The 11,452-nt window shown below is 39.1% G+C and overlaps 1 protein-coding gene across 1 annotated transcript; it reads left to right on the top strand.

Moving 5' to 3' along the window:
• Positions 1 to 3,232: 3,232 nt before the first annotated feature.
• On the top strand, positions 3,233 to 7,182 carry LOC106676587 (uncharacterized). Its single transcript, XM_076878379.1, has 5 exons — positions 3,233 to 3,618; positions 3,705 to 4,103; positions 4,252 to 4,344; positions 5,325 to 5,409; positions 6,864 to 7,182. Coding segments are annotated over exons 1-5 (786 nt in total). The 5' UTR covers positions 3,233 to 3,410; the 3' UTR covers positions 6,865 to 7,182.
• The last annotated feature ends 4,270 nt before the right edge of the window (positions 7,183 to 11,452 follow it).

Here is an 11,452-nt window from a genome sequence, read left to right on the forward strand (position 1 = left end):
ATATGTGTTTAATATGTGCGTTGAAGGAGATCAAAAATGACTCCAATGTTCCTCACAGTATTAGCTGTTTGACAACTATTACTGACATACAGTGTTGGGACTAACGCGTTATTAAGTAAAGTAAAGTAACTACGTTATTATTGTAGTAACGAGCACGGTAACTAGTTATTATGCCAAAATCAGGAACGCGTTAGTCGTTACTGGGATTTAGATAGGGTCGTTACTCGTTACTTCGTGTGGTGGCTATCACAGAGCTTCCACAGATTTAGTAACATTAGCAAGTGGTGGAGGCCAGCAGGTGGATGAAGGAAAAGGGACGCAAAAGGAAAATAGACCCGAGGCGGCCGCTGGTCCGAGAGTGTCAGGTGAACTTCAGGTAAGAAGTTATGACCTGCAGTCTCTCTGGGTCAGATATAAACCAAGTTTAGGTGGAGTTCATTTTCGTTATTCTGACTTTTTCCGTACTGCGTGCTAGCTAGCATGACGGAGTTTCTATACAGCTGGGTGGTGCTATGAAGTTAATGATGTTGAACTTTATTTTGTTCATAAGTTATTAGAGTTGCCAACCGTCCGGTCTGGTATTCAGAGAAAATATTACGCGTTTCTTATTGAGGTGAAAAAGAACAGTTTGTCCCGTAATTCAGCTACAATGAAAAAGTCACAAAGCTGGAGTTATTCTGTGTCTTTGCTGCACAGCTGCCTCTTCTTCTTTCATTCTCTCCCCTCCCTCTCCTGTTTCTACTTCAATCATGAAACTGATCAATGATCAGCTGATCGGCTTTTCTCTGTTTATCGCTCACTTTGCGCCAGAAAGAGGAAACCAGCGGATGTCGCGCTAAACAACAGCAGCACGTTTAAGCTTGATCAGCTGTTGTTAGAATTTATTTAATATTAATTTCTAGTATCAGCTGATGTTTGCTGGAGCCACAGCTGCAAAACTGCTGGTCATGATATGGTTTGGTTATCTGGTGAGAGGGAAACATGAGGATGAAATCAGGAGATGTCCTTACTGGATCATCAGAGCTGAACAGGTGATGGAGAAACAGGTTTACCTTTTAGGTGACATGAATGAGTTGAAGGGAAGTTATGAACAGTTTCTGAGAGACAAATAACCCCAGGATCCTTTTCTAAGTAGCTGACAGCTGGTAACTGTGCAGGGGCAGATCTAGCAAAGTTTTGCCAGGGGGGCATGTACGGCATTAACAGGGAGAGGTGGGCACAAAGAAATACTTTTCTTTCTTATTCTCATATAAAATGTCTAGCTTTTAAAAAATAATTATCTGAATCTTACAACAAACGATTGATAGATTGATGCATATATACCATCAAAACAGTGAACATCACTGTCACAACAGCGTTTGTTTTCATTCAAAGGCTTTATGATTTTTCCTATAATGGTGGGCCGGTCTCTAGTCAAAATGCCCGGGACGATTTTCTGTCCCAGTCCAGCCCTGTATGCAGCTCATCTGCAGTCTGGTGTTGCCTACATCTTCCTATTCAGAAGGCAGAATTTCCGAGTTCTGAGTACAATCGAAAGCACCACGACTGCAGTTTTTGTGTTGGATGTAAAAAGCAGGCTAGGATAGAATCAGGCGTGGGATTTTTTTTCAGTTTTTGTGTTGGATGTAAAAGGCGCACATGACGCTGTGACGTAGGCTAGAATCATGGCAGCAGTCAATGACGGTCCAGGCGTGGGATTTCTCTCGTGGAAATATGCACATTATCTTTTCCTTTCTATTGGTAGGTGGCACAGTGCACTTGTGGCAAGTAAGCAAGCTAGAAGACTGGCAAAGTTATGGAAGAAACACATTAACAAGAGAATTCTGAGTAAAACCAAAGTTACTTTCCCTAGTAACTAGTTACTCTGAAAGTAATGAGTAACTTGAAGTAACTAAGTTACTTTTGAGAGAAGTAACTAGTAATGTAACTAAGTTACTATTTTAAAGTAACTTACCCAACACTGCTGACATATGACAACAATTATTGTATCTAAGCTGAGCACCAAATCAGATAAAGTCTGAAAAACAAGACTTACAGAGTATTTCTGTAAGTATCTCTCCAGGTGTTGTCATGAATCCAGCTGTGTGCATGTAAGATATGACCCCAAAGCAGAATCCAATAAACCAAAACTAAACTGAAAAACCCAGGCACTTACCAAATAACACTTAAAATAACAAAGTAGCCTTAACATAATACAAAAATGACAAAAACACATAAAACTCAAACCGCTTAGATAAAATGATCCAGGACCATGACAGGTGGACGATAGATTACAAATAACACTGGTTTTTCAGTTTTCCAGCTTGGATGGACAAGGCTGAGCTTCAGGCTTTCAAATGGATTTGAAGTCTGTCTTTGTCTTTGTTTGAATAATAGACTGGTGACATCTGAGGTTTGGTTTGCCAGACGAACCTGTACACAAAGGTATTGCTTGATTTCAATTATTCAGTTTTCAGGGGCATTAATTAGGGTTTCTATTTTATCAGAGTTCACCTGCAAGCAGTTGTCAGAGACACACTGTTTGCTAATACTAAAACAGTTTATCAAGCAGGACAACTTTAAATATTAATTTGGCTTAAAAGAACAGTAAAGCTGAATATCGTCAGCAAAGAAATGATAAGACGCACGAGAAAATTGCCAAATTATTTGCCTAGGGTGAAAATATACCAAAAAAAAAAGGGTTAGAGAATTGTTCCCAAGACTGATCCCTGTGGTACCCCACAGAACAGACTCTTAGAGTCTGGCATCACCTGGTTTGCAAAAACACCGAACTTTCTGCCAGAAAGATAGGATTTAAACCACTTTAGAGCAAAACCTAAGAGCCTGTTAATCAAAATACTGTCATCAACAGTGCCAAAGGCAGAAATAAGCTCCAGGATAACCATTACAGTGGATGCAGCAGAGTCAACCGACTTCAAAATATCACTAGAAATCACTAGAAACCTTGAGTAAAGGACTTTTTGTAGAGTGAAGCACACATAAACCCAGAATGAAATTTGTCAAAGATGTCATGCTTTTCCATAAAAGAAATGATTTGTTTGGCCACGTTTTTAAGAAGCTTTCACAAGAAAGGGATCTTAGAGATATGCCTGTAATTTCTGAGCTGTGTATTTCTACAACACAAGGCCATTAGCAAGAAAACAGATTTTAAATAATGCTGTATGGATAAAGTCATTTGGGCAGGTAGATAATTCCATTTTATCAAGTAAAGATGAAATGTCATATAGTGTCATCGGATGAAACACATTCAGAGACTAAGAGAGTGGAGAGCCAGGAACAAAGGTATGACACTGGTAAGCTGAGTGTGTGGAGTTAGTGTTGATGAAGCTGTGTGTAAATGGATGAAATGCTGTAGTTTGTCTCTGTGTTGAGGTGGATCAGTGATCCTGCAGAGTCCTGTCCTCCCTGTGATGGAGGGAGATGACGTCACTCTGCTCTGTAAAACAAAGACCACTCCCTCCAACCTCCCAGCTGCTTTCTATAAAGATGGCTCCCTCATCAGGAAGCAGCCTACAGGTCACATGACCATCCAGCATGTTTCCAGGTCTGATGAAGGCCTCTACAAGTGTGACATCAGCGGTCATGGAGAGTCTCCATCCAGCTGGATCACTGTCACAGGTGACACACTCACCTGTCTGTGTTTCTGCAGCTTTCAACATTCACAATGTGACGACAACTTAATGACTGTGTTTGCTTTATTTTAGGCAAACACACCACCACACCTCCACCTACATCCACACCTCCACCTACATCCACCACTACATCTACACCCACCACCAAAACCACCACAACTGTCAGATCTTCACCCACCTCTATACATACATCCAGCACCACAACTCCACCCACCATCACACCCTCACCCACCAGCTCACATTCACTCACTGCCACCAAATCTCCATCAATAACTGCTCAAGGCATTACATCCACACCTCCACCTACATTCACCTCTCCTCCTGGTTCCACCTCCATCGCTCTTCCTCCATCACGCTCTCATCCTCTTCTCTCTATGATGTTGGTCTCCTCTGTTGGATCATCCTGTGTTGTGGTTCTACTGGTGTTACTGGTTCTGCTGGTGAGACGATGTGCTCACAGGAAACCTGAAGGTGAGACTCAGACTTCCTGATTGTTCGTGTTTAAGATTCTTCAGTAGAATAAAGGTCACATACATTATTATTATAGTTACAACTTTCCTAAATGCAACCTGTTTTTAGATATTTAATTTATATTATTTTTAATTTTGCATCATTTCAGCAGATCAAGAAGAAGATGACATCATCACTTATGTCATGTACAGTTACATTCAATTATCAGATCCTCAACAACAGCCAATCAGAAAAAGCAAAGGTAGTACTGTGTTTCCATCAAAAGGGTTGAGGTTGACATTTAAAATTTTAAATATAATTGCAAAACTATGTGACGTGTTTCAAATGGCTGCTGAGTTGTTAGATTTGTTTCTAAAACAACTTTTTTGCAACTTTACAATTAAGGAACACTGCAAAGTAGGGGTGAGGATGTTTCAGAAATAGGGCGTTAGTAAGGAACTTTCTCTTTGATTTCTTTGTTGTAACACTAATTTATTGCTTCTTGGCAATAAATCTTATACTGTTGGAAAGTCTGTTTCTTCTCTTAAATGGCACAAGATTTGTAAGGAAAATTTGTGAGTTGAGCAGCAGAGTCAAGTATGTAGATTGTATGTGTTTGTGTTGTTCATGATGGCATGACTAGCACTCACAAGCTGATTCCACAAGTGTTCAGTGAGGTTGAGGTCAGGACTGCAGGAAGATCATTCCATCTTCTCAGAAAGTTGTGCCTGTGAAAGTTCTTGAGAAGATAATTTTTTTTGGCTTAGTGTGAAGCCAATTAAGTCACAGATTGAACAGTCCATAGACCTTTGTTTGTGTTTTCAGCCTCTCAGACATTTGAACCACTTTTAAACTTGCATGTAAAACCACAGCAGCTACTTGCTGTTGATGACCCCAGTTAGTGTGAACCAGGTTAAGGTTTAGACGTCTCACCACAAGATCTAATGCTAGCGTTCAATTCATGAGAACCCTTTTGCTTTGTGCTTTGTGGTATAGTGTGTGCATTTGTATTATTAGAATATAGCAGCCTTGTGGTCATCCACAGTTGTTTTTCACAGAATGAGCCGTCAGTTATTTCTGGTCATTATGAGTTTCACAGCAGAGGTGTTAACATAGGAAAGCTGAAAAATGCTGCCGATTATAAAAATCACTTAATCACCTAATCTTGTCAATTACTTTGCAGCTGTTGAGTAATAATATAACAGTGGTAGCTTCAGTAATTTTATATGCTTAATATTACAGAGACTGATACAACTGTGGTCTACCCAGCAGTGGGCTCTGACGATGTCAGTAATGGACAAACAACCATCAGGACAAGAAAGCTCTGGTACAGCTGGGCTGTTCACCCTGTTTACCGTCATTATGCTAGGCTAAGCTAAGAAAAGTTTAAATAAAGTAATCCATGAGAACCAAAAGTGCAGGCTGCAGATTGCTCTAAACATATAATGATTTTTCTACTCTTGGGTTTGTATGATATCATCGATACCTAATATGGTCTCAGTGACATATGCTCCAGCCACCTGTTATTTCAACCTTTTATTAGTGATTGGCAGCAAGGTAGAAAGCATGGTAGAAAGTTGCCTTAAAGGGAGAGGAGCTAATACAGATTGTTTTAGACAGGATGAACTAAGGGGCTCCAACAAAGCTCAGTGTAAGCTAATGAAGTATTACCCTGAACTGTGAATCATGCAGAGGTACTCTAGTCAAGTCCAAGAATAAAAATAAAGAGCTGGAAATGAACACAGAACACAAATCTTCACAATCTGATTCAACAAAAATAAACTTGTGCAGTGAAAACACAAGTTATAGTGCATGAATTTCAACAGCGTAGTGTTGCTTCAAATACAGGAAATGGTGCAACATATAATTGTGACTCTCCTTATAACCCTGCAGGTACATCAGGCAGGCAGCTGAAGTTGACGTGCAATAGAATAGTACCGACAATAGTGCAGGGTCTATTTTTGATTGAACCTGCAAGAAACACTAGATTTTTTTTTATTTGTTTCTCTAAAACTGCACACAACAGTTCACCTACAAAGTAAAACCTCTGAGCTTGAGAGAAAAAAAACAGAGCACTGTTTCTGTACCCAGAGAGCAAAATGTTACTAGTCTTCAGTAGGATACAGTCCATAAATGTTTCACTAGGACTTTGAGATAAATTGAAACATATTAGCAAGATGTCTGACAGTCCAGTTGACTACAACTGAATAACTACAGAACATCTGTCATTACCGCTGGTTATCAGTAGACCATCCAGGTATATATTGTGCTAGATGTATCTATACTTACTCTTGCTATAGTGAGAACACACGTATGCACTCAGTATTACATCATGAACAACCCACATCTCCCTCTGCATGAGTCTGTGAGGGTGCTGAGCAGCTCTTTCAGTCAAAGACTGAACCTCACTGACAAAGTAAAACAGGAATGAAGATCGACACAAACAACCATCAGAAACAGCAGCATAAATGAAGTAAGACATGAAACACTGAGAGGTGAGGCAGAGAAACTACAGACGGAACACAGAGGGAACTAATGACAAACAAAAAGTAAGAACTGAAGCTGAGAGAAAGAAACACTAAACCACACTAGAATAATTTGAAGAAGCAGTTTAAAGTGTGAGCAGTGTGGACGTTCTGATTTGTATCTAAAACTGGTTCCCAGTAAAGTCTGAACTGGGACTGTGTGTGATGCAGAGAGGTGGAGATTGGAGGTCTTGACTGAACTACAAAGCTTGTAATCATGTTTCCTGTTGTTTGAATTGTGTGTGTTTGTGTTCAGACTTTAAACCAGAGCCAGACGTCGTCTACTCTTCACTGAAGTAGTCCACCAGTCCAACCACTGACATCCAGCTGCTGGTCTCTAACTGGTCCCCCCAGCACCTCAGACCAGAGGACATCCACATGTTACAGATTTTATGTCTTTTTATCACTGAATTAGACTCTGATGCTGCAGAACTACTTAATGGAAATCAGTTACTTAATTTATTGGCATGCAGATGTTTTATGTCTTCAGTAACTTACAACAAGTATCCTGTTGTTGTTCCCCTTGGAAACATTTATATTGTCTCACTCAGTAATATAAGATTAAAACACAGACTTGAGTGTTGTAGTGTCTGATAAACTACAAATTCATGAACTCAGACTGGACTTCCTTCTGAATCACATTTCCTGAATGAGCAGAGAGCTCAGTGCTGTTAAACTTTCAATGGATCTTAAAGCCTCTCTGAGGTCAAAGTCATCATAGGTCAAAGGTCAAAGTCATCATCCAGTTCTCTAATTTGGAGAAGCAAAACTGTTTTGGGTAAAACAGTCCCACAGCTCATGGTCACAGGTTGGGTTGGGCAACCAGTTTTGCTTTGCCTCTTTTGTTCTAATGCAACATAAAATGATACAGACAGAGTATAACTGAGGTTTACTGAAAAACTAATCAGTTCCAGAAGGCAGATTTGGAAAAATAACTTTAAATCTGATCTCTGAGTTCAATAATATCAAACTTTTCATTCTAGTTAGTTCAACCCACTCTGTTGTGTATTTTCCTCTTGAGTTAACTACATATATGAATGCCTGCTGATAACTTAATGGATGTTCAACCATGTATGATCATAGTTCACTAAGTCATGAAGCAGGAATTATAGATTTTATTCTAAGCTGTGAACTTTTTTTATTCTAACTGTGAACAAACAACAAAACAATGGCAGCCACTTCACAAACGCATGGCACAACATAGAAGAGCCACCTCCACAGAACAAAACTCGCCTGTCCATCTGCATCTAAAGGACAAAGGACACTCTTTCGAGGATGCCAATGTTCACATTTTGGACAGAGAGGACAGATGGTTTGAAAGAGGAGTGAATGAAGCCATTTATGTCCACTGTGAGCGACCATCTTTGATCAGAGGCGGTGGTTTACGACACCAACTGTCTGCCATCTATAATCCAGTTTTGAAATTCCTCCCCAGACGCCTTAACACCCACTCACATCCTGGGCCATCTGACATCAGGACATCACATGGTAGGGTGGGGCCAGGTTTCACAATGAGCTCACCCGAAACCCTGGCTGATTGTGAGCTACACCCATTTTCTCACCTTGGCTCATGTGATTAGGTAGAGGTTCAATAGGGGGTTCATTGTCCCTCTTTGGGGGGAAACTCCCACTGGGTTTAAATCTAGGACTCTCCACCATTTGACCTTAGGACTGAAGAAGCTTCTCGGATGAGAGGTGAAACGTCTTCAAGCAACTTAAAGAAGTCCTGATGCTTTTTTTTTCTAAGCTCCTTAGACTACGATGACCTGGATGACTGAGAACCTTCACAGACATAGACAAAATAGACTTAAGTAAACCAAAGGAACTTTGGAGTCTACAAATCTGTCTCACCACATCTTAGTGGTTAATGCAGTTGTTCCGGTAAACAGAAACAAACACTTCCTCTCTGCTGAACTGCAGACACTGTATTTATTGAAGAGGCACAGCATCACTTTAGTGAGTCCTGCTCACCTTATGACCAAAGAATGAATCCAGATGATCACAAAAATGGAATCAAATATCTATGAGGATGTATTATTGGAGGCTGAGATGAGTTATCAGACATTGTTGATCTTTTGGAAAAAATTAACAAAAATATTCAAATATGTTCTCCTCCTCCAAAAGCAGTTTTTATTTTATTTTCTTCTCTCTCTAAAAAAGTGTGTGTGTAAGAAAGGTTTCCTGTGTGAGGTACTATATGTAAACTATGTAAAAATCCAACAGGTGGCAGCAGAGGAGCTTCAGTTTGACCAAGGTAGGATGTCATTCTAGAAGATGCTGGGGAAAAAAGTGGTGGGGTTACTGTACCAGTATGAGGGGCGGAGGAAGGTTGCTTTCAACTCAGAGGTGTGAAACTGAGATTTTTTTCTAATCCCGTTTAAAAAAGAAAACAAAAAAAAGCTATTACAATCATCTAAGATGGATGACACAAACACACGTGTCAGTTGTGATAATTTAAATGATTTACCTAAAGCAGTGATGCCCTGTAATTACTCTTTTCTATTAATATTCATTGCCATAATTTGTGACACACAGGAAAAAAAAAGCTTGAAGAAAAGCTTTGTCTAATCTCCATGCGCCAGCTTCAATTATCTTCTCAGCTTTATATATAGTATATATACCGATGACTTAAAAATAATATAAAATAATTTCCAAATCCAAATTGGTGAACAATAAATGAATGACAATAAAGCTTTCATCCAGTGTATTATAATCAGTCATATCCAACCAAATGACTGTTATTAAATATGTTTCTGCCATGAATCCAGATTGTTCCTCATTAATTTAATATAATTTAATATATAATTTAATATACGTCAGTCCTAATGTTAACCTAATGCAGAACCATTTCTGCGTTTCCATTGGAGGACTCCGGTCCAGCCCACCATCTCTATCTCTCTCTCTAACTCATAAGTGTGGCGTTACAGACCTGCTCTCTCACTCAGGGACTTTCAGCTTTATCTGAACCTCAGAGTTCATCTCATATAGTCTCTTCTGAATCTCAGATTCTGATTTTAAAACAGAAACAGAAATGTCTGCTGGAACTTCGTCACTCTGCTACAATTTCCTGTTTTTCAGCGTCTTTGTGTTTGTCTCTGCAGGTGAGATTTACTGTGAGAAAGTGAAGGTTATATATTAATAATAATGTGTGTGAAAGTGATACAAGGTTAGACAGAGTCTGTGCGGATTTAACATCTGCAATCCAGCTGTGACAAAGAAGTGTAATGTGTGGATGGGCTCAAACTGTGCTCATGAATATTTTGTACTTGTAAAGTTGTGAACTGAGTTTTGTAACCTTGTAAACCAAAATATCTGAAAATGTTATGCTTGTGCATCTGTAGACTAGAATTTGCGTGTTTGTAAAAAAAACAAACAATTATTTACACAAGTTACAAATATTTTTTTGTTAAGGTCTGGTTAGACATACAAAGCAAAAATCTACACTGTGTTCCAAATTATTATGCAAATGTGATTTTCCTAAAAAGTCGATTCAGTCAGCATAATTTTTGAGTCATCAACCATTCGAGTATAATTTAAATGTTACTGAACAAACCGCACAATAAAAACAGTGTTTTTCAAAAATAAAAAACCTTAGTATGCACTGCTCCAAATTAATAATATTTCCATCAAAAAACACCTTAACAGGTCAAGTTACATATTAACATAGCACCCCTTATTTGATAGCAGTTTCACATTTCTTGAATGTTCCATGGATGCAACATTCAAGTTTCAACTTGAATGTTTAATTATGTGGGGTACAGAAAAAAAAAAAATTATAGACTATATTTTGTCAGGTTCTTGTTTCTGTTGACCCAGCGTTTTAAGTTTTAGTTTATTTGGATGTTGTTTATGTTTAAGTTCGTTAGATTAGCAAAGTTCATTTGGTTATTAGACTCCTTGTGTTTTCTGCCCCTGTATTCCCTCACCCTTTGTGGTTCATGCTGCATGTCTTATGTTATCAAGTTTGTATTGTCATGTCTGTGTCTCGTGTTTCCTGTTTTATTTTGAAGGAGTTGTGGGTTTTTTGTTCATTGTATTTAGGCTACGTGCACACGTACCCGGGTATTTTTGAAAACGCAGATTTTTCTATGCGTTTGCACCTTTCGTCCACATGTAAACGGCGTTTTTAGTCACTGAAAACGAAGCTTTCTAAAAACTGGATGGATGGATATCTTCTAAAACTCCGTTTTTGCATTTACGTGTGGACGAGAAAAACGGAGAAAATGCGTCAAAGATGTGCGCATTTTTTGACGTCACACTGTGCGCCACGTTATTGTTTTGGTGAAATGAATTTCTACAATACTGTTACTGTTAATTCTACTCTCTGCAGTGTTTAAATGCTTACATACACACACAGTTACTGTCCCTCCACACATACGACTCGGTTCTGCTTCTATGCCCCAGCTTTGTTTACTCTTTCCCACCGAGGCTTCTAGACTTCTGATTGGCCAACATTTCTGCACAGTTAGGAATATATCGCCACCTGTTGCTTTGACATGTTCATAGCAGCGTTTTCCTTCATTTCTGCCTTTATGTGTGGACGGGATTATTTTTTAAAACGAAAACGGAAAAGCTCCGTTTTCCTGTCCTGTCATTAGCCTCATGTCAGTCAGCTGTTCCCCCATGTGTTCCCACTTCCCCTAATCACCTCCTGTGTATTTAAGTCCTTTGTTTTCAGTGTGTCATTGTCAGATCGTCTGCGTTGTTTCTAGGCCAAGAGGTCAAGTTTTCTTATGTCTGGTCCATGTTCCTGTTGTAGGTTTTTATTTAATTTAGCTCAACCAGTTTAGTGTATTGTTAGTTTTGCCTTTTGTTTGCAGTTAATTTGCTAGCCACAATAAACGG

This window comes from Maylandia zebra, linkage group LG3 (genome assembly GCF_041146795.1).
Source record: "Maylandia zebra isolate NMK-2024a linkage group LG3, Mzebra_GT3a, whole genome shotgun sequence".
Taxonomy (NCBI): Eukaryota; Metazoa; Chordata; class Actinopteri; order Cichliformes; family Cichlidae; genus Maylandia; species Maylandia zebra.

What these genes read in the sequence shown, in the direction of transcription:
- LOC106676587 (XM_076878379.1), top strand. Translation starts at nt 3,411, where the DNA reads ATGGAGGGAGATGACGTCACTCTGCTCTGTAAAACAAAGACCACTCCC. An exon ending in CAGCTGGATCACTGTCACAG is followed by an intron (nt 3,619 to 3,704) that starts GTGACACACTCA and finishes GCTTTATTTTAG; the next exon opens with GCAAACACACCACCACACCT. An exon ending in GCCAATCAGAAAAAGCAAAG is followed by an intron (nt 4,345 to 5,324) that starts GTAGTACTGTGT and finishes TTAATATTACAG; the next exon opens with AGACTGATACAACTGTGGTC.